Source organism: Phocoena sinus, chromosome 7 (genome assembly GCF_008692025.1).
Source record: "Phocoena sinus isolate mPhoSin1 chromosome 7, mPhoSin1.pri, whole genome shotgun sequence".
Taxonomy (NCBI): domain Eukaryota; kingdom Metazoa; phylum Chordata; class Mammalia; order Artiodactyla; family Phocoenidae; genus Phocoena; species Phocoena sinus.
The window spans coordinates 14,417,712-14,441,158 of record NC_045769.1 but is presented as its reverse complement, the minus strand read 5'-3'; the positions used below and the strand labels follow the sequence as shown (position 1 = coordinate 14,441,158).

The 23,447-nt window shown below is 42.9% G+C and overlaps 1 protein-coding gene across 1 annotated transcript in view; it reads right to left on the bottom strand.

Annotated features, from left to right (window-relative positions):
• Positions 1-1,060: 1,060 nt before the first annotated feature.
• Positions 1,061-23,447, bottom strand: part of WDFY1 (WD repeat and FYVE domain containing 1) — a 47,621-nt gene continuing 25,234 nt past the window's right edge. Inside the window, 12 exon segments of the mRNA XM_032636748.1 lie at positions 1,061-2,577; positions 3,364-3,472; positions 4,950-5,080; positions 6,132-6,141; positions 6,617-6,689; positions 6,692-6,707; positions 12,263-12,368; positions 14,514-14,640; positions 16,477-16,589; positions 18,380-18,521; positions 19,889-19,897; positions 20,008-20,062. Of these exon segments, the coding sequence (XP_032492639.1) occupies positions 2,518-2,577; positions 3,364-3,472; positions 4,950-5,080; positions 6,132-6,141; positions 6,617-6,689; positions 6,692-6,707; positions 12,263-12,368; positions 14,514-14,640; positions 16,477-16,589; positions 18,380-18,521; positions 19,889-19,897; positions 20,008-20,062 (951 nt within the window). The 3' untranslated portion in view covers positions 1,061-2,517.

The window sequence follows — 23,447 nt, the reverse complement described above, 5'->3', positions numbered from 1 at the left end:
TTCCTTTTCTGGATACCCTGCTCCAATTCTTCCTCACACAGACCTTTCCTCCTTGACTTAGGTTAACCCCTTCGGAAGTGCTGTATCAGCCTTATATTCTCTATGAAACACTGAGTTTTTCATTAAGGATTTTTTAAAATAAAAGAAGTCTCAAAGCTAAGGCATATTCTCAGCAGCTGCGAAACTCTGCTCAGTCTACCACAGGCATCATAAAATCACATTTTACAGAGGTTAAAGGAAAGCAAAACCGCAGTTCGGCACCCTTCGACATGGCAAGGGATCGATCATATTCTATTTTCCTTGCAGGACTTCATAAAATCCCCAGGATGGCACCTTTGAATGAGCTGAACCATTGACTAAACCAAGCTAACATTCAACACTGCCATTCAAGTTACCATCACTCAAACTTTCTTCTGGATTATGTTAGTAACAGACATTAGGCAAAGGGCCTAGTAAAAAGTTTTAAAGAAAACATCTTTTCAAGTGATATAACACAAAAATTACAAGGAGCAACAAAGTCGACTTCTACTGCAGATCATTCTAGAACATGATGTGCCTGACCCCCTCTCCTTATTTGTGCCACTTGGCCATTAAGACATCTTAGTTTAACTGCCTGTCTTAATCTAGTATTAAAAAAAACTCATACAGAGTGAAGTCAGAAAGAGAAACACAAATACCGTATGCTAACACATATATATGAAGGAATCTAAAAAAAAAAAAAAAAAAAGGTTCTGATGAACCTAGGGGCAGGACAGGAATAAAGATGCAGATGTAGAGAATGGACTTGAGGACACGGGGAGGGGGAAGGGTAAGCTGGGACAAAGTGAGAGAGTCGCACTGACATATATACACTATCAAATGTAAAACAGATAGCTAGTGGGAAGCAGCCTCATAGCACAGGGAGATCAGCTCGGTGCTTTGTGACCACCTATAGGGGTGGGATAAGGAGGGTGGGAGGGAGGCTCAAGAGGGAGGGGATACATGTTATGCGTACAGCTGATTCACTTTGTTACAAAGCAGAAACTAACACACCATTGTAAAGCAATTATACTCCAATAAAGATGTTAAAAAAACCATTTTAATTAACAGCTGTTATTTTAAAATATTTAGTCCCTTAGTTATATCATACACAACGATGTTGTCTTGATATGATCCCCCAAAAGCGATGCAGTAGTTTTTTTCAATATCCATTAGTAAGACTAACAAAAATACTTTTGCTATCTATTTTAAAATCTGTCCTTAAAAAAAGCCGACTTCTCTCCACTCACTTCCATAGCCCTAAAGTAACAGATACATGTTTTGCTGTTAAAAACAAATAGATATTTGAATATTAAAAGACAGGCTCCCCATTCCCTACCTCTGCCCCATCCTGGTACGAAGTCACCAAAAACTTTTAAAATGCCATTTGATACAACAGATTTTGCTAATTGTTATGAAAGTAATTTACAAGTTAGGAATTACTGTGCAGGACCTGGTTAACAGTTACTGCTCTGGATTACTGATTTCCTTCTATGAAATAAGTTATAACTAAAAGTCAACCTAGTTTAAAAAGCTTTGGAGTCCTTTTCTGAGGTGTCTGTTAAATTGCCACAGTATCACAGGGGCTCATCTTGGAACTACAAATAGATTGTGTCTTTTAGGAGGACTGGGCTGTTCCATGGAATGGGCTGATCATATCCCATCACAGTCATGCTGGTAGCTGGGTTTTCCATTAGTCATCACTGACTGCAATCAGAAAAAGTCAGGCGGCTTGTGTGAGTCCCGTGTTAACAGCACCATAGAAACATCTCGTCCTCAGAGCACATCTGGGGGAAAGGGAAGAGTGCGGACTGCCTGCCTTGGTTAGTATAAAAACTGTACAGCTCACTTAGTGACAATCTGAGAGTTCGCCCACGGCATGCTGACTGGGACGAGAAACAACTGAAGTGGGCCACACACTAAGAGCAGACATGGCACTACCTGGAGAGGACAGATATTGTTAAGAGGTTTCTCAGTGACGAGGCGTAGAGAATATTCACAGACTGCCAGCAGATGAGGAGAAGCTCTGGGCTCCTAAGTCCCACTGCAGCCCCCAAGGGAGAGAACAAGCCCTCCTCCCCTGACCCCTGCTCCGCCTGCAGAGAAGCATGGGAGCCCCTGCGGGCCCAGCAGGTCTGGGGGGAAGTGTGTTTGTAGTTGGAACTGCTTGAAGAAAGTTCTAGGCTTTAACTCTTCCGTTCAGTATTTTTCCTCCGAAACTCTCGCGTGCTAAATTACTACCTCAGCACACGTCAGCTCACCATGCCCGAGGACGTCTCGCTGGAGTAACTCCATTCCTTGGGGACCCGCTACATCCCACGGGTAGTTCCACAAAGGCCCCAAAACACACCTTTACATTTTTTTTTCTTTTTAAAAACGTTGATTTGGTTTTTAGTGGCTGCTGTCCATCCACGTGACAGTGACTGTGGAGCTACAGGGAAGCATCCTGTTTGGTGAAGGCTGCTGCTGGGAAGGTGCAGACCCCGCCCGGCTCCTGGATCAATGTGGAGAAAACCCAGTCGCCAGGCTGCAGCCCACCACGGGCGTCATGTCCCAAATCTGCAAGAGAAGGGGGAGGCCTGGAGACGCAGCACCAGTCACGTGGCCCCCCAGGAGGCGCTGTTGGCGCTCAGAACAGACAGCTGTTACACTCTCAAAGGGGCCAACATAACTCATTCTCTTCTCTCCCTACAAAACCTTCTCGAGATTTACACAGCGACGAAACAACGTGGTCGGCTAAAATATGAAAACAGCTTATAAGCAGTATCTCTCTCGACACCTGTAAATTACATCATAATGATGTTTTACTATAAATTTACTTTTATTTTTAATAAAAAGCCCACTGGGGAAAAGCCCCTTTTTTTTTTTATTATGACATAAACTATGTCATAGTTTTACAACTCAAGAGTGGTACTAAGGATAAAACACTTACTTTCAGTTTCTGCGTTAGCCACCCAAGGATTTAATAAAAAAGCGTGTGGTTATTTCTTATACGTGGGAAGCCTTCTGCCCAGGATGAAAGGATCAATAGCCAGGGAAGGCGTGATCAGAGAAAGGGGTCAGCTAAGGCCAGGCACTGGGAGGGAGGACCCTGGGGCTGGCTCAGTGCAGACAGTGACAGAGGTGTGCCAGGCCCTCACTGGCTCACCTGGAGAGAACGACGTGGCCGAGGGAGACACCACCAAGGGCGTGGAAACTCACAAACATGCAGTTCGTTTCCAGGTTTCCACGTGGCTATAGGTTGTTCATCAAAAGGCAAGGCGAGCTTGCCAATCAGAATGCCGTATGCACATTCATAGCATGACGGTGGAGCAATCTACACTGAGGTGCTAATTGGCAGGTTACCTTCACCACGCGATCGGTCCCACAGGTCACCATCAGGCCCCTAGCAACATCCATGGACATGTGGGAGATGTTATGTTTTCCTTCGTGAAAGGTTGCTAGAGAAGTCCGACTAACAGAGAGAAAAGAGACCATTTAAACTCACCCCACTGTTTCTAGAGCCAAGGGATGAATTTTCTTAGCAACAGAGAGGAAATACGATAACAGCGTCAAAATTCGCTCCTAAAAAACGTGGCTGGCAGTTTTGAAAACTATAATTAAAGGATGATCGAAAGCATGATAAGTTGCAAGACTATTTTATAAAAGATTTTCTAAAACTCCCAAAATAACTAAATTTTTTTTTCTTTTTTTAGCGGAAAGGCTGGTACCTTCCTAGACATAAGGACAAGACTACACTGCATGAGATCCCAGGCTGCAGGCTCCCCCGGAACCCTGGTGTGAGAAGCAGCGCTCCTGAGCACACTGACCCTCACTCTGCTCCAAAGCCAGCAGCAGCCCAGGCCCCATCTCCAGCTCCCTGACCGGCACCAGTGGTGCCGCACTAGCTTTCCTACTTGGACTTCCCCAAGGTGTGTCCGTCTGCTACTTTCAAAGATATTCACCAGCTCCCCGGTGGCACAGTGGTTAAGAATCCGCCTGCCGATGCAGGGGACATGGGTTCGAGCCCTGGTCCGGGAAGATCCCACATGCCGCGGAGCAACTAAGCCCGTGCGTCACAACTACTGAGCTGCGTGCTGCAACTACTGAAGCCCGCGCACCTAAAGCCCGTGTTCCGCAACAAGAGAAGCCACCGCAATGAGAAGCCTGCCCACCGCAACGATCAGTAGACCCCGCTAGCCGCAACTAGCGAAAGCTCGCACGCAGCAACGACGACCCAATGCGGCCAAAAATTAATAAAAATAAAAGAAAGGAGCAAAATAAAATGCTGGTTCTGTCCAAATGGATCTGAGTCAGGAGAGAATGGAGGACAGACAGATTTGTCTTACACACAAATAGTTATTTAAGAACAGATTGCTAGGTCGGATTGTTGTGGAATAGAGAACAGGGGTCTCCGGAGTTTTCCCACAAATAAAATTTCCATGCGTGTGTGCGCACAGGTGGAAGCCAGGGTGCTTCTGTAGGGTGCCAGTTCAGCCACCCATCAGTGTGCACACGGCCTGCACCCTCACAGCATCCCAAGTGGTGAGGGGCTCCGGGCCAGACTGGTCCTAGCAGCATCATTTCTCACAGTGTTTGGGAGAAACTTGTCTTAAGTCATAAAGCTAGAGCAGAATCCTCTCTTTAGAAACTGTTTATGAAAGGGATAAATGTGTGGGCAGGAACACAGGTGATCCTGAACAACACGCTTCCAACGGCGTGGGTCCGCTTATACCCAGAGTTTTTTCAACGGTAAATACCACAGCACTACGTGGTCCGCAGAACCGTGGATAGGAAGGGCCAACTCTTTTTATACCCAAGTTACCCACGACGCGGAGGGCTGCACCTCTGACCCTCGCGTTGTTCAAGGGTCAACCATGTATCTGTATCATTTCTCGGGCTCTCCCACTGCAGATGGACACACAAAAAGATAAAGATAAGCAAACACTCACTCCTCGTCCTTGATGGAGTCATAGCAGGAATCGCAGACGCGGACCTGGAACTCAAAGCCCATGACAGGGTAGCTGGAGCGCTTGCTGCTGCACTTCCCACAGACAGCCTGCCCACACTTCCTGCAGTGATGCTTCCGGGACCAGAAGGAGGAAGAAGAGGAGTTTACCTTTTGCTTTAATGCCCGTGGCCTCACTTCAGAGTAGGGGAAATGGAATTGGGACAATGTGCCTCGAATTATAATCACCCCCAATTCAATGTATCAATAAACAAGCCAAAGGCAGACAATATCAACACCCGTTGAGGATTTCCAAATATCTTTGCTTTGTTATTGGTTAAATACTAGTTTTTATTCATTCATATTATCTGCCTAGGCGACCATAAACAACATTGCCAAGACCAAGTTCAAGCTCATTCAGAAACCCAAATGGCTAGGGACTTCAGGAGGGAAAAATTTATTCCTATTACAAAGAAAAGTTTTGATATAAAGTTTTACATGTAATTTGCCCTCATTAAGAAACAGATAACCATAATCATGTTGTACTATTTCTTTTAATCTTTCAAACTGTGATTCTGGAAATAAGCACCAAGAACATTCCAAAATAGCCCAGTTATTATTACTAATTTTAACATATTTTTTTTAAACCACTAAAAGCCTTGTGATCCACACCTTTCCTCTCTCTACCACTAGTTGTTAACTCATAAGATTAAAATTAATTCTTCATGTTTCCTTTGAAGTAGAGACTACTTCACACATCAGTTACCACCAGACATGCGTCGCGAAAACTAGGCCAAGGCTGCAATGTGGGTGCTACTTCCAAGCATTAGAATGTTATGAATGCTAAAACAATTCCTGCACTGCCTGCCAGTCTCATACCTGACCTTGCTGTAGAGTAGCTTCATAAGTAAAGTCAAAGAAAGTTTATTAACACACACAACTTTCCGTCAATCCCTTAGAGAGGTGCAACCAGTAATAAAAGAATAAAATTGGCATTCTTTTTTACTTAACCTGCAAATTCATATTCAATCTGAATGAGTGGCTACCTTCAAGGCTACTGTAGAACTATTTTTTTTGTAGAACTTTAGTGTTACGGGACTATCCAGTGGTAACCGCTTCCTTGAAATCTGTAGGCTATTTGGGACATGTATCTTCAACAAATTAAAAAGATAAAAACAGTACATACTTGAAACATGCTTAATAGAAATGCTCCAGGTACACTTACATGGAACAATTTATGAATAATCTAAAGTTCTTGGTGTCAGAGTACTCCAGTGAGGCTAATCTGTTACTTGTTGTCTGTTTGTGCAAGCATTAGGCTTAGACGCCCCAGTTCATTCTGATGTAGTACAAACACTGACTTTAAAAGTGATAGTCCTAAACTCAAAACTCTTTCATCTATTGACAAATGGGCTCCCAGGGTTTTCTGTGCGGTCCCGGCTTTTCCAGTGCAGGACAAGCAGTGCATAGTCTGCTAACGGTCTCACTATTACTCGGGAAAGGCCCTGCTCATGGTCAGTCACACAATGATGGTGACACCACAAGGGTAGGAATCAACAGCATTTACAGGGAAAAGTGCGAATCCAAACAAAATGACAGATTAATCATATAAATAACAAAACACATAATTAACCCAGTGATGACTCGATGTTGGCTACTCACCTGTCTCACCCCAGTGTCTTCGTGTCCCACATCTGCTTTATATTCCAGAAAAAGGGCTGCTCACATTTCTGACAAGAATCACTTCTAACCACTGAGGAGCCTGGGGGAGGAGAAAGTGAAACACAACATGTGAGCATCTGCCTGTTTACCCTGAGTTGTCAGAAATTAACACAACAGTTCCAGACCTTGGTGGGGTTATCCTTTTTTCAAACTCTTCAATATATTATATATTGAAGTATTCAGTATTCATTATTAATTATATGTAATAAACATATTCATTATTAATATGTAATAAACATATTCAGTATTATGTTTGTGTTTTGAATCATCTTTATCATTTTTGCCATGTTTTCAGGATTGTTCATTTTTAATCTACCGATAGGAGGGAGTAGTTCATTTTGCATTATGAACTCTTAAGAGTTGTCTTCATAAACTTCTTTTTTATGCCCAAGTTTTTAAAGTTGTTTGATAACTATATCCAGTTGAGCAAAAAACCTTTCTTGCAGAACCTGACGAACTACCACTTGAGAAGGCTTGTGGAGTCACAAGGTGACCAGCAGGAGATCTTTGGGGCGGGACATCGTGTCAGACAGGTGAGCTGCCCCGCCCCCATTCCCAGTTCCCGGGAGTGGTGCCCACACAGCCAGCCTGCAGACCCCCATTCGAGCAGTGATCTCTCTGCACTGCAATTCTTTTTTTTTTCTTTTTTGCGGTACGCGGGCCTCTCACTGCTGTGGCCTCTCCCGTCACGGAGCACAGGCTCCGGATGCGCAGGCTCAGCAGCCATGGCTCACGGGCCCAGCCGCTCCACGGCATGTGGGATCTTCCCGGACTGGGGCACGAACCAGCGTCCCCTGCATCGGCAGGCGGACTCTCAACTACTGCGCCACCAGGGAAGCCCTGCACCGCAATTCTTTATGCACATTTCCTCCCCCCAGCCCTTCGACTAACCTATGAATTATTCACTGGTCTTTTCATCTTTAAATACGTTCAGCCTGTCACAGGGTAGGCGCTCAATGAATTTTTGTTGAAACAGGGCAATTAGGCCTCAAAATTACTTCACTGAGAAACTTAGAAAATATTTCTCTAAACAAAACATTACAAGTTGTATTTGATTACAAGATGAACTGCTAAAAGCCTATTTAACCTCAATCATGTATCGTCATATACGTGCAGTAAAATAGAAAATACTACTTCCATAAAATTAAACCAAAGGTCATGAAGTAAGAAATAATCTGTTCTTGATCTGGAAAGTTAACACTCAAGAAAAATGTATCTGTTAAGAGAAGACCATGGGAGAACCACAGGAAATGACCTACACTGATCCTTATAAAATATTCAGTGAGATGGTCAGCTTTACAGAGATTCGAAAGGGGACTTTTGGTGGTTTAAAGAATGAGTTTCCCAACTTCTTTTTTTGTTTCCTATTTCATCAAAACTTTTGGCTTTCCTATTCCTTATTTTAGATATGGCACTAGAAATATTTCTATATAGGACAGCCATTACGAAGGTCTTTCTTTCGGGGGTTGGGGGGTAAGGCACTCACAAACAGAATGAAGTGGGCTGAGACAGAGGAGAGGTTTCTTTAAATAACTGCGCTAATGTTGGAAATGAGAAGGGAGGACAGAAAGGGTGATAAAGAGATGCGCACCTCTGTGAGGAAGAATACTACTTGATGTAGAATTACTTGTTTTCTGTGACCAGGGAAGAGAGAAGGTGGTTTGGAAAACACTGCCTGTGAACAATGTTCCTGAAGGAGAAACGGTGATTACAAATGACACGATGGGCCCTGCTGCCAACAACGTGGGGACATTAAATCGCAGGGGGAAGGAAAGCAGGGGCCACTGTCTAGTCTTATGTTGTGACACACGCCAGTGTAACCTCCTGCAATACCACCCACGTGAGGAACAGTCATGTGGGACAAGATGAAAAAAACGTCCCACGGCAAAAAACGTATTCACGGCAGTGATATTCAAGTATGAGTATAAACCGCATAAGGCTGTGAGGATTAAATGAGGCAACGTTGGCGAAGCGTTTTGCATAATGCCTGGTATATACAAAGGGTCTTATAAGTCCAGCAGTGTGTGCCAAGGGTTTTATATGCCTTACTTTGCTTAATTTTCAGTACAACCCTAGGAGATACAGAGCAACGTTCTCCCCATTTTACAGGCAAAGAAACTGTGGCTCAGAGATTGAAGTGACTGTCCATGGTTGGTTAGTGGGTAGAGCTCCCAGTAGACCCAAGAGTCCAGCCCACAGCCCTGCACTCGTCCACTGTGCTCCACACAGCCTCTGGACATGGTCCTCTTCACTTCAACATGTCAGGGTCTCCAAACATGTTTCCGGAGTATGACAACCTATGGGGACTGAGTTCCTGCACTCAGGAACCATGCTTCTGCCTAAGGGTTAGGAAAGAATATTACTTTGCTGAGCTGGAGGGCAGAGGGGCATGAGGGAAGAAAAAATATGCTTTAAATAATTTGAGATAACAAATGAAAAAATGAACTCAGAAATAAACAGACTTATTGGATATATTGGAACATATTTTGATATAAGAAATATCCATAACTTTGTTTCTTTTTTATTGGAAATATTGGAACATATTTTGATATAAGAAATATCCATAACTTTGTTTCTTTTAATAGAATTGTGTTATGGTGTAAGCTATCATGAACCATCCTATTAAATGCTTATTCTCTAAGGAGACAAAGTTTTCTTTTATGCTGAGAAGAGCCGAAGAGAACATTAATCAAGTTTTCTGTTTCACTCTCTTTTCTCCATGTTGCTCCATCTGCCTAATCTGGACAAAGATGATGTAACAAGAACAACCCCAATGCACTGCTGCTGCTAATGGGTGCGCTCGCCTACTTTGCACTGATGTATAAGATAGTATCCATTCTGTGGTCTACTAGCTCCAAATAAAGTTCTCATTTCAAGAGGATTCATTCTAACTCTTGTTACTTGCTCATTTGTGTTTCATGCCTACTTCCAGAAAGGAGTCCCTTTGATTACAATCTGGAAGGGAGGCAGATCTGCTTCCAACCAGCCAGTGTGGTGGCCGACAGCCACTGTAGGCTGCGGACACTCCACAGTCAGTGTTTCCAGGTGACTCAGAAAGAAATTCCAGCAAACACTGTGGGGCTAGGGAATCTGGGATTAATCCTCTAGGCCTGTGCCTAAAGAAGTCCTACAAATTGTCCAAAACCCTAACTCAAGTTCAGAATCTAAGAGATCGGAGGTGGCTTACTTTTGCACTAATATTTACTCAGCTGGTAGAAACAAAACAAAACAACAACAACAAAAAAAACCCAAAAAATCTACTAAAAGTGCTGCATCTTTTTGACATAATTTTCTTTCCCACCAATACTGCCAACCATTGAGACAGAAAAGCTCATAGAGCAAAACGTATTACCAGCTGTGTGCTCGTGATTTGGGGTACTCTTCCATAAGTGACTACAAGGAAAAGAGTGACCCCCACAGGAATGACAGGACTGTCTTTTCTTCCCTAGAGGCACAAATAAACTCCACACTCACATAACCTTGAAGGTAAGAACTCTGCTTCTACTTGCTACATCTGAAAGAACTTACCAAGGATGAGAATAGTGGATCGAAATCCAAGCGGTTAAACTCTTATAAGAGCCACTAGTAGCATCAGGCCCCAGTGGTCTCCTCCCTCATGATCCAGGAAACACAGAATAAGACTGAAAAACAACAGGCCGAGTCTAGGAAATGGAACAGTATACTAGCTGCCACTGTCGCACATAACTAGCAGATGATAAATATAAAACGCGGCTCAAATAAATCTTTGCAAAGAAAGTATTACACACTCTGGAATATCGAGCCAATGTTACATATGTTTAATAACAAGTTACTCTAAGCCTTACAAAAAGATCTTTAGAAAATTCTAAAAGGGAAATTAACCAGCAGACATGCAATCAAGATTTCCTCTATATGAGGTCACTAAAAAAAGTAGCGATCGGTACTTCTCCAGATGACGGACCGCATTTTATCATTTATACGGTAGTCTGTTTCCTTCACTAGATTACAAGCTTCTTGCAGGTATGAATCTTTGTGTATAAAGCATGGTAATCATAAAGTCTGGAAGTGAGTAATACTGCTATTTCTTTTATTTTGTTTTATAAATTTATTTTATTTATTATTTTTGGCTGTGTTGGGCATTCGTTGTTGTGTGCAGGCTTTCTCTAGTTGCGGCGAGCGGGGTCTACTCTTCGTTGTGGTGCGCGGGCTTCTCATTGCAGTGGCTTCTCTTGTTGTGGAGCACGGGTTCTAGAGCACGCGGGCTTCAGTAGATGCGGCGCGTGGGCTCAGTAGTTGTGGCACATGGGCTTAGTTGCTCCACAGCATGTGGGATCTTCCCAGAGCAGGGCTCAAACCCGTGTCCCCTGCATTGGCAGGTCAGATTCTTAACCACTGTGCCACCAGGGAAGCCCGCTATTTCTTTAAATAGACTGAACCCCTTTGATTACGTCCCTAGGGTATACTAAAGATGTGAGTTTATTCAGTGAGAATCAGACTCACAAGTAATTAGAGGCAACACAAAGCAGATACATGCAGGGGTGGGTGGGAATGCTGCATTCATGCCTGGCGTCCACCACAGAGGTGTGCAGCATACTGACCTACATGCTGCGTAAAGGACGGCACCTGGAACACATCATGTGACATCATGCGATACAGTATGTACTGCAATGCAGTATCATTTATGATGCATATGCACCTAAGTTTCCAGACTTTAGGGCCACCCTTTAGATGCTCAATAAATGTTTCTGAAATTAAACCATAAGTCTTTAACACCCCTCACACTAAAATCTTCTCTGGAATCAACTCCGCTATCTACGTCACAGGTTTTAAACGCCACTTGGAAAAGACAGATAAATACCTGTGCTGGCAGAGATGAGAATGGAAATCCTGCCTGGAAATCATCTGACAACATTTATAAAAGCATTCAGAATGCACATATCCTTGACCCAAAGGGTCTATTTTCAGAAATTTGTCTGAAATAAATAATTGAACAATCACACAATCACAAGGTCAAAAATGTTCACTGCAGCATTCTTTAAAATAGAAAAAAAGACAGAGAGATTGCTTAGATAGAGTGTCTGTCTAAAGAATTGGAAGAGACCTCAGAAGTCATCTCATTCAACTATTTCACTTTACGGAAGAAGGAATGGAGACTCAGGGAAATTAAGGCACTTAGAACTCAGGTCTCCTGAAAAGAACACTATGTTACATGGACTCAGTGGGACAGAAGTCAGTGGAAAATAAAAGCAGAGAACAGAGATATATTTTCCCAGAGGAGCTATGCCCCTGGTGCGCGTCTCGGGGACCCCAGGGCATGTGTGCAACCTCGGAGTGCTTCCCCACAGTCACTCCCCTGTGACTGTCTCCCGGGTCCTCTCCTTGCCCTTCTCTGTGAAAATCAGCCTAAATGCCCTGCTGTGTATATCACCTGTCCCTGTGGAAACTCTCCAATGAGTAGTGAATGCAGTGCAAAGTGACATGCAGGGACCCCGTCAGCTGATAACCAGTAAGAGCTGGGACTGTCTGCACCTTGGCTGGCATCTCCGGTCACCGGGTAGAAACCAAGAGGCAGGCTGTGGGAGCTCTCCTGGTCAGCCCTGCTTTGCCCTCTCTTACCTCCTCTCTGCTAACATCCATGTTCCACACTGCAATTCCGCCGTCTGAGGAACAGGAGACCAGCTGCCTCGTGAGCTGAAGGTAACACAGCGACTGCACCCTGTCACTGCAAACAGCACACACAACAGTCACGTGTCTCAATGTGGAAAACACAGACATCATCATGCAGGCTCAAATCTCTCCCCTCGTTGGAATCAGCAACTGACATTTTATCATTGATGATCTGGATCCCAGTATAAACTTTAATTGGCATTCTATAACTTATTATACAGAAAAATAGTTTCTATGAAATAAACACTACTAATCAGTCATTAAGAACTGCAGGTCAGAGTCCCCCACCAGCAGCCGGCAGGCGCCCTATTTGTGGGGAGACGCTAACTCCACGTTTTCCCACACTGCCATCTTGTTTATAGCAATACAATCTCACCTCAAGAAACAAGAAAAATCTCAAATAACAATCTAACCCTACACTTAAAACAACTAGACAAAGAAGAACAAAGAAAACTCGAAGTCAGTAGAAGGAAAGAAATTATAAAGATCAGAGCAGAAATAAATGAAATAGAAAGGAAGAAAGCAATAGCAAAGATCAATAAAACTAAAAGCTGGTTCTTTGAGAAGATAAGCAAAACTGATAAATCCTTAGCCAGACTCATCAAGAAAAAAAGGGAGAGGACAAAAGCAATAAAATTAGAAATGAAAAGGAGAAATCACAACTGACACTGCAGAGATGCAAAAGGATTATAAGAGACTACTATAAACAACTATATGCCAATAAAATGACAACCACGAAGAAATGGACAAATTCTTGGAAAGGTACAATTTTCCAAGACTGAACCAGGAAGAATTAGAAAATATAAACAGACCTATCACAAGTAATGAAATTGAAACTGCAATTAAAAAATCTTCCAACAAACAAAAGTCCAGGACCAGATGGCTTCACAGGCGAATTCTATCAAACATTTAGAGAAGAGCTAATACCGATCCTTCTCAAACTCTTCCAAAAAACTACACAGGGAGAAACACTCCCAAATTTAATTCTACGAAGCCACCATCACCCTGATACCAAAACCAGAAAAAGATATCACACACAAAAAAATTATAGACCAATATCACTGATGAACACAGATGCAAAAATCCTCAACAAAATACTAGCAAACAGAATCCAACAGCACATTAAAAGGATCATACACCATGATCAAGTGGGATTTATCCAAGGGATGCAAGGATTCTTCAATATACAGAAATCAATCAATATGCTACACCATATGAACAAATTGAAGAAGAAAAACCATATGATCATCTCAATAGATGCAGAAAAAGCTTCTGACAAAATTCAACACCATTTATGATAAAACTCTCCAGAAAGTGGGCAGAGAGGGTACCTACCTCAACATAATCAAGGCCATATATGATAAACCCACAGCAAGCATCATTCTCAATGGTGAAAAACTGAAAAGCATTTCCACTAAGATCAGGAACAAGACAAAGGTGTCCACTCTCACCACTCTTACTCAACATAGTTTTGAAGTCCTAGCCACAGCAATCAGAGAAGAAAAAGACATAAAGAAATACAAATTGGAAAAGAAGAAGTAAACTGTCCCTGTTTGCAGATGACATGATACTATACATAGAGAATCCTAAAGATGCCACCAGAAAACTACTAGAACTAATCAGTGAATTTGGTAGGGTTGCAGGATACAAATTAATGCACAGGAATCTCTTGCATTCCTATACACCAACAACGAAAAATCAGAAAGAGAAATTAAGGAAACATTCCAATTTACCATTGCAACAAAATGAATAAAATACCCAGGAATAAACCTGCCTAAGGAGGCGAAAGACTTGTACTCAGAAAACTATAAAACACTGATGAAAGACATCAAAGATGACATAAACAGATGGAGAAATATACCATGTCCTTGGATTGGAAGAATCAACATTGTGAAAATGACTGTACTATCCAAAGCAATCTACTGATTCAATGCAATTCCCTATCAAACTACCAATGGCACGGTACTTACTACCAATGGACTAAGGAAGAAGAAAACCCTGGCCTCTGTTTTTGCTACAGAACACCAGACACTCGGGCCTCACGGAAAAGCAGTTAGAAGTAGACTGAGAGAGCCCTATCAAACAGGGCTCACTGTCTGCTAAGAGACGGGGTTTGGAGAAAGTAGTCTCAGAATACTAACGCCTCCCCCGACCTGCCCCAACTCAGATTCTTTCCCCACCCTCACGAACAGTCACGCACTGGTGGCCCTGCAGCAAGAGTGTGCGGCCTTTCCTTCCTCCGATGTCCCACATGATGACGCTGTTGTCAGAGGCTCCTGAGAAGAGTAACCGTTGAATAGGGTCCCACCAGAGGCAGGCGACACTACCTAGGCGTGAGAGAGGGAGGCTAAATGTAATTCTACATCAGGACATACACATCTGAGGCAGAAGACCGAACGAGGACCAGCTGAATCTTCAAGTAAAAATGTATTTTCATCGTACAAAAGGGCGTTCAACACTTTATCACGAGTCACAGAGAAGGCACAGCACATCCGCTGTCCCAAGCTACAAGATTAGGATTTTCAGTTGTATATCAAACTGCTTTGAACACAAATGTGTTTAAAGAAGATTTTCCCCGTCTATACCAAAAAGTTATAAAATAGCTGTATATGAGGGTTAGTTCAGAAAAAGCTTCTGAAGAAAAAAAAAATAGCTACCAATATCTAATGAGAAAAGGCACTGAAGTTTTCTGTGGTTACCTTATATAAGATTAAAATCTAGATTATTCTAGGGCTCTGGGACCTTGCAGGTGTCTTACCACAGGATGCCTACATTTAAGAAAACTGAATTAAGTATCTCAGAGAAAAAAAAGAGATGCAGGTGTACCCATACAATTATGCCAGAGAACTTAGGTAAAAAAATCCAAACCCTACATTTCACACTCTATATTGGCTAAACTTATTAAATTTGATATCCTTGGGAAAATCTTTCTTTCTACAGATTTCGCTTTCCAACAGGTCTCTTCATTGTTCCATTGACTGCTGCTTGCCTAGAAAAAAACTATTAATAACTTGATAAATTGAACCAGTCACACAAGCTAATAATATTTTTGGTGGGTATACAGAAAACTGATAAAGCCACCATTCAAAACCAACCACAGAGACTAGTTTCTCACAGAAGCTTAACAAAAGTGAAAAAAGAAGTATTGGTGCAAAACTGGCTTCAGGGATCAACTTTGCAGAAATCCTGACCCTGTTTGATCCTATGCCCCATGCACTTCAGCTAGAGGCCTAAGAGCAGACAAGCAAGGTCCTTCTACATGAACACTGCTAAGTAGTTATCAAGAACACACTCTGCCCTTAGCAAACCCAGAGAATACTTAACAGCATGGGGATCATGAGACCATTAGTCATAAACAGAAAGTGGTTTTCTGCAGGGCCTGTGCTTTCCTGCCTAAATCTATTCAAACTTACTGTCCTTCTCTCTCCCTTTTCCCCTTCAAGGTCCCTGATCTGATAGACTCGGTTTTTAAATAAATAGATTAGCTATGGAGGACATTTAACTTGTTACACTTAAAAACACTATTTTCATAAATAAGGGTCCATCATTAAATTCCTTCAACAAACCCCAATTCTTCGATGTGAACCAGATGGCCTCAGAGCTTCTAATTTGTTACTCAATACAGCCGATTGAGTTTTAAAGCCTTTCCACAAAAGCCCGGCCAACTCACCCATCCTACAGAAATAATAAATTCCACCCAGTCATTCTTTTCCCGCGGTCCCTCCCCCCGGGGATGTTTCCCAAGTAGAGACAGAACCAGCTCATACATTTCTTCTAGTTGTACTCAGCTACTACATCTTGCTTGGTGTCCTAGAAAGTGACAAACTTAAAACAGTAATAACAACATTCTTCCAAAGGTCTCACCATTTATAAGACATTTGAAAAGGTCTTCAAAAATCATTAATTTAAAAGGTAAACAAAATAGAAAGTATTTCCACACAAGCAATCTAGAAGGGATTTGGACAACATGAAACCCGACCCAACACCCTGCCTTCACTTAGTTTTCACTCTTTGAGACCTTTGAGATTTAATTCCCCTATCTGGCCGATCGAATTGAAATCTGACAGATCATAAGGAGGTGATCATTCGTGAAACCACAGAGCTGAGACCTAAATCTGGATGCCCGAAATTAGGTGAAAAACGGCGGTGATTATACAGCCTACCTTCATGTCCTTTAAGGGTGGTAATGACTGAACAGGAGCTCTGTTCAAGCTTCAGCAGGCTGATCTGTCCAGAACAGTCGCCGACAAAAGCATACTGAGTATCAAAGTCATATCTGTGGAGACGCAGTCAAGGACGTATAACACAATCCATCTCAAAGTTATAAAGAAGAAAATGTGCCTTCTAAAGAGAATAAGTGACACACCTAAAACTACGAGAAAAGAAATACCCAGCTGAAAATCATACAACGTGTAAATATTGAAGAAAAAGAATGTTTTAAGCTAGAATTATCAGGAAAATTAATATTCATTCATTCAACAAGAATTCACTGAGTAGCTGTTACTATTCCAACCAGCATCCTGGGAATTGGCAACAAAAAAGTTAAGAGCTGATGGAGAAGACAGACATAAAAACAAGTGACTATAAGCAAAGTATAACTAAGTGTTAAAAAGTAAAATGCTCAATAATGAAAACAGCCGAAAAGAACTGGAAGAAAACTGCTTTTCATGAAATATCTCTGGAAATGGTGTAAAACTGACAGCAAATATGGACATGAACCCATCTTTATGGGGGGCCTAGATGATTTAGCGTTAAGTGAAGAGGATGGTTTAAATTGCTGTGAAGAGTTTTAATTTTGATCAACCAAACGGCAGCCATTTGGGGTAGCAGTAAACTTTAAATTTAAAAATATATTAACTATTGGCAACAACTCATTACTTTCTTGGTCGCTTTATGGCCATAGACATTTGTGGCAAATCAGTAGTTTACCCACAATAAGATAACTACTATTTTAATGCCAAAACATGATCAAAGATGACCACAGGCTGGGCCATGATTATGTGATTCGGTGCCATTTTCTATCAATCCATACGAAGCCAAACACATAACAGAAAACTTATTAGCACCTGATACATCTGAGTAGTCTTCCTTGCTTGATTCTAAAGCATGTGGTACTATTTTAAATATCTCAGGCTGTGCATTCATTTGTAGCACACATTTTTTTATAAAGGCTTTCAATGAAGAAAAAGAGTTTTCTACACCAGATGTCCAACTCTCAAAAGAGAAACTACTGCGGGCATTTGTCTGTTGTTGACAGCCTTGACTTGCCATCACTAAGATACACAGCTACCACAGGCAGCCTTAAGCAAGAGCGAGCTCTACGTGAAACAAATCCCATAGAGTAGTAGAAGAAGTTGAGAGCGGCAATTCTGTAACATTTGGGATATCCTGAGGCAACTTTGCAAGTATTATAAGTATTATGAACCCTCTCCAAACACACTGTAGCCCATTTATGAACATCCAGGGTCACAGACCCTTCATTATGTTCTCCTGTGGGGTCTGCCAAAGAAACCATCACAGAAGAGTCGTTCCTTTCTTTCCTTCTTTATACAACAGAAAGTCTTTTCTTTCACTTTGAAAAGCAAAGGAGTGAAGGGAGGGGTCTGTGCTAATGAGCTTAGGTTTTCCGAGATTTTGTTTTGTTTTGTTTTGTTTTGTTTTTTCAGTATGTGGGCCTCTCACTGTTGTGGCCTCTCCCGTTGCTCCGGACACGCAGGCTCAGCGGCCATGGCTCACGGGCCCAGCCACTCCGCGGTATGTGGGACCTTCCCGGACCGGGCGCGAACCCGTGTCCCCTGCATCGGCAGGCGGACTCTCAACCACTGCGCCACCAGGGAAGCCCAAGATTTGTATTAAAACACCTAGAGCACATCCCAGCAGAGAAGAGCAATTCATTTAGTTATTATCTTTAATAAGCCGACTTTATAGCAAAAAAGCAGAGACAGAAATTCTTAGATTTTATGTGAAATATGTAGGAATCTTCAGTCTTTGGATCTCAATCAGCAATTTCCAAGCAGATTCAAAACTTAGCTACTGAGACCGGGAGGCGCTGGCAGGGAAGGATACTGCAGACACGAAGTCCAGGAAGTGGAGAAGTGCCTCCCGAGCATGTTCCCGCTGCGGGTGCACATCCAGCTGACACACTTGTCGTGGCCGGTGCTGATCACCCACTCTGTGGCCAGGCTGAAGATAATCGCGGTCACCCGGTCTGATGAGCTGTGGGGACAGAAAGGGAAAGTCTGCACCCTTCAGGAAGAAATGTGACCTTTGGAGTCCAGTCTCCGTGGGTGTGAACTGAGGCTCCCCTTCTCCACTTGGTCCGCCTGCAGACGCACAGGCTCAGCAGTCCTATCCCGGAGATGCCCGCACTCCAAACAGGCTGCAGAGCATCTGCCCGCCCCAACCCAAGATCTATCGCAGGCTCTCTGTGGCCCTGCCCTCTGCCTCCCTACAGGGAAGACCATCAAAACCTACAAATCATTACAGAGTAAGGCTCAAGAGGGATTCAAATAATATATTAGAGAACTGATTAAAAAAACACACATACAACTCTCAATGAATTCCATATGGAAAACAGCAGTCTTATCTCAACAGAATAGTTTGTTTGTTTTTATTGTCCTATACCTTTAGTGTTTTGACTCTTTAGAAAACACTGGCATTGTAAAAAAGGGCAACTGAGATTTTCTGAAATTAACTTTTTATTATTTTTAAGATGAAGCATTTGTAAAGTTCTGCATCCCAAAGCAATAGCTGAGAATGAGGAAGGTGTTCTATTACCTAACTTCTAGAATATTTGTATTTCCAGGTCAATTGCAAGCCACACCAGGGCAGTGACCTGTCTACTTTATCTGGAACAGGATCTTGCATGCAGCTGGTGTTTAATAAATGCCCAGTTTGATGAATGAAGTCAGAGGCTAGACAGAGACACTTCTGACCTTGCTCTCAGCTGTGTAGGCTGCTTCAGAAAAACAGAGGGGCTCTCATAAATTAATCAGAAAAATCTGAAAATACTACAACTCCAGGAAATATGGGCAAAATCATGACCAGATATTCATAAAACATGACAAATGGCCAACATTAAATAAAGCCTAAATAATTTTAAAACTGAGAACAATTTTTGACTATCAAACTGGCAATAAACATTTATAAAGATCAATATAGACTTAATGAACAGGGCACTCTCAATCACCACTCATTAAAAATTTACACTATTGCTGAAAGAGTTTGCAAAATAAATCCAGGGTATTAAAAAAAGTTTTAAAGTTTGATCCAGTTATTCTACTTTTAGTAATCTGTCTTAAATAGAAGTAATCAGAGTTACAGAATTAGAGTAAGAGTAACCATCAAGGACACACACACACACACACACGTGTATATACACATATGTGAAATATACACACTCACAGATATGTATACACACATATACACACCATCATATATGTTAGTATGTGTTATCAAAAAATGGAAGCAGTATACATTTTCAAAAACAGAGGAATGGTTAAATTAAATCTGCACCCAATGGAATACTATACAAAATTTCAAATGTTAATGAGCAGGAAAAGGATGGTAAATAACTCTGAAGAGCTAATAGCCTCCCACATAACTGGGGTAACACTTTTAAAAAGTTAATGTGAAAACCTAATTTTGATCGTAAGACATGGTATTCTAGTTGTGTGTGTGTGTTTTATAATTACCTGGGTAGGTCTTGATAAAGTTCATTTTATTAAAATCTTCAGAAACGTGAAATTCCTAAAAGTAAACACATGCAATAAGAAAACAGTTATGGTTTTAAAAACAACAGGACCTTAACTTTCAAAAGGAAGTAAAATCCAAAAAATGGCCACCACCAGCCTTGGGACTCAAGATTAGCTTCGTAAGAACAATAAGGAATTGCTTCTTGGTCCTGTCCTCGGGTTACCATTTCTTTGGAACCAGACAAGTAAAGAAAGTGCTGCTGACCAGCACAGCATTTTTGTCCAATTCTTCCTCTACAAATGAGTGCTCTGTATTTCCTCTCCCTCTAATTGCAAAGGAGGCATCTTGTTAATTTTGCTCTCTTGGCTTCACTAGAATTTCCTCAAGATGACACATACAAAGTAAAACTACAAAGACCCATTACTAACAGAATTCTCAGCACTAGTGAAAATAAGGCATTGGGTATCTGAGGCAATAGAAGAGGAAAATTACGTATACTTAATATATAAACACACACTAAAAAGGAAATTTAGACACTGTGGGTGTTTTTTTTTTAATACTCCTGTATCTTCCAAATTTATATAGACTATGTAATACTTTATAACTAGGAAAAAATTAAAAGTACATATTTCTTAATGAGAAAAAGGAGCCTCAGCATAAAACTGAGAAGATAAAACTCTAAAGAAAAAGCACTAATTAAAAAATTCTATTGATCAGCGCTAAATTGATAAGTCCTTAAGGGTCTCGATAACATGGACATTATGAATTGCTGATCGGTCAGGATGGAAAAAAAAAAAAACAGCCCACAAAGGAATACTGATTCCTTGTCCTCCATCTTGGTTTTTTTACAAAGTACAAAAATGTATCAGCATTTTATACATACTAATTTCTACTTGGGGGAAATCAATAGATTAATACTAACTAATAATACATTGAATTTACATTGCCCCTTTCCACTGAGGAGCTATAAGGGTTTATATGCCATCCTATAACTGCAGAGAGTACCCCTGAACTGCGAGCCACAAGAATGGTCCCTAGAGAAATAATGCATGACCACTACCACCCCTGGAGAAGGCATGTGAGGCTTGCACTCGTGGCTTCTCGTTATATATGTGCACACATCGCCACGATATTCCTATAAAATCTTCAAAGGGAGAAAAACAAGACCACTGGCATTTATTACTACACAACGTACACACAGCAGCCCCAAGCAGGTGGGCGCTGACCCCCAAGCCCGCAGCTCCCCAGCCCTCACCAGCTGCCCACCGTGGCGTGAACTGCTTAAGCAGAGAGCCTGTCCTTTCTCTTGGCGTTCTTTCTTGGCCCTTAAACACACTCAAGGCTTCTTCTCCTTTACTTTAAAAAGCAAAACAAGCAAACAAAAAACAACAGAATTCTCTTAATGATACTAAAACTTTCTTCATCCCCTCCTCAGCCAAAACCTTCTCTACAGATAAGCCCACACTCGCCACGTTCAGGGTCTCTAGATGCTCACCCCGGTCACTCTTGAATCCGTCGTACCGCAGGGCATCACCTCTGCTGCATGGGAAGGGTTCTCCTGCAACCACCAGCTGCTGTCTAGCTGTCATCCCCAAGGTCGTGTCCCTGCTCTGATCTTAGGCCCTCTTCCCACATGGCCCATTCCGTCTCTGTCTCCCCTGTGGGTTCCCAACCCCCTGACTTTCTCTTAAACGTTGATATTCCCCAGGGAACATGACCTTGGCCCTCTGCTCTTCTCGTAGTACCCGCTATCCCTAATTGACGCCAGCCACAGGCGTGGTCTCCACTGAGACCTAAATGGGGAGGACTCCCAACCCCAGCCCAGGCCAACCCCTTGGGTACATGACCCCAACTGTCAAACTGAACCTGTCACCTTTCCCCTCAATATCAGCGTGTCTTCTGTCTCAGGGAGCAGCTAACCGTTCACCATCATCTTGGCTAGAAACCGGACGTCGTCTTATCAGCACTGCTCTCTAGTAAACACCTACATCTAACCAAACATCTTCCATATATCGGCACACTAAGCAAACAGACAGACACCTGACCGTTCCATCCTCCCCGACTTGATGCTCCTCAATGGCTCCCCATCATGCAGTGATTCCTTAATGCACTCGATCCTAAGGGTCACCGAAAGGACTTGCTAAAATGCAAGACTCCCAGGCCCCTCCCTAGTGCTTCTGAAGCTGTGGGTCTGGGCATGGAGCCAGGCAATGCGAATTTCAGTAAGTCCCCTAAATAATAATATGACTGACTATGCAAGCTTGGGAAGCTTGGCTTACACGATGTAGTCCAGGCTCCTTAATGCACACTCAAGGATCACCATTTCCCCTTCCTTCCTGGCTGCCTTCCTCATCAACCCCGCTCCTAAATCAGTCATTCAGGACTCAGGCCTGGGGCCTGTCTTTTCTCATTCTCCCCCCAGGAGATCACAGCTATTCTTTTTTTTTTTTTTTTTTTTGCGGTACGTGGGCCTCTCACCGCCGTGGCCTCTCCTGTTGCGGAGCACAGGCTCCGGACGCGCAGGCTCAGCGGCCATGGCTCACGGGCCCAGCCACTCCGCGGCATGTGGGATCTCCCGGACCGGGGCACGAACCTGTGTCCCCTGCATCGGAAGGCGGACTCTCAACCGCTGCACCACCAGGGAAGCCTGATCACAGCTATTCTTATGGCTTGAAAGACGCCCTATGTGCAGCTGACTCCCCAGCCCGGGCTCCCACTGGGCTCCAGGGCTGCAAATCCAATGCCAATTCCTCATCGCCATTGGTTGTCTCACTGGTATCTCAACTGTACGGCTGGTTCCTCACTGTCTTCTTTCCCTCTAAATGCCCCCTCTCCCCACATACCTCTAAGCTTTTCTCTTCTCAATAAATGATACCTCTGTCTAGCAGTTACTCAAGCCAGAGTAACTCCCCTCTCCACACCCAACCTGCCACAGATTGTATGTCCATCATCTGCTTCTGTCCATCATCACTGCCACTGCCCTCTCTCACCCAGAAGGCGACAACACCTGACGTTCCCGCCTCCACTCTTGTGGCCCCTCGATCCACTCTCCACTGAGCAGCTAGAGTGATCTTTTAAAAATGTAAATTAAATCACGCCGTTCTGCTGAAAACCCTGTAAGAGCTTCCCACAGATTTACAAAACGTAAAACTTCACCCAGACCTACAAGGCCCTGCATGACCTGGCCTCAGCCCACTTGTCCCATCGCCCCTCGTCCTGCCCCGTTGCTCAGCACCATCCAGCCAAGATGACCCCCTTCAAGTCCTCAGACACAGAGATCTTCCTGCCTCGAGTCTTTACTTGGACCTTCACTTCTGGAAAACTTACTGTGGCTCTGCCTGGCTGTCTCCTACCTGCCCTTTAGGCCTCAGCTGAATGTCACAACCCTTGGAGCGGTCTTCCTTCCTGAGGAATCCTGTTTGCTATGAGCGGGGCCACA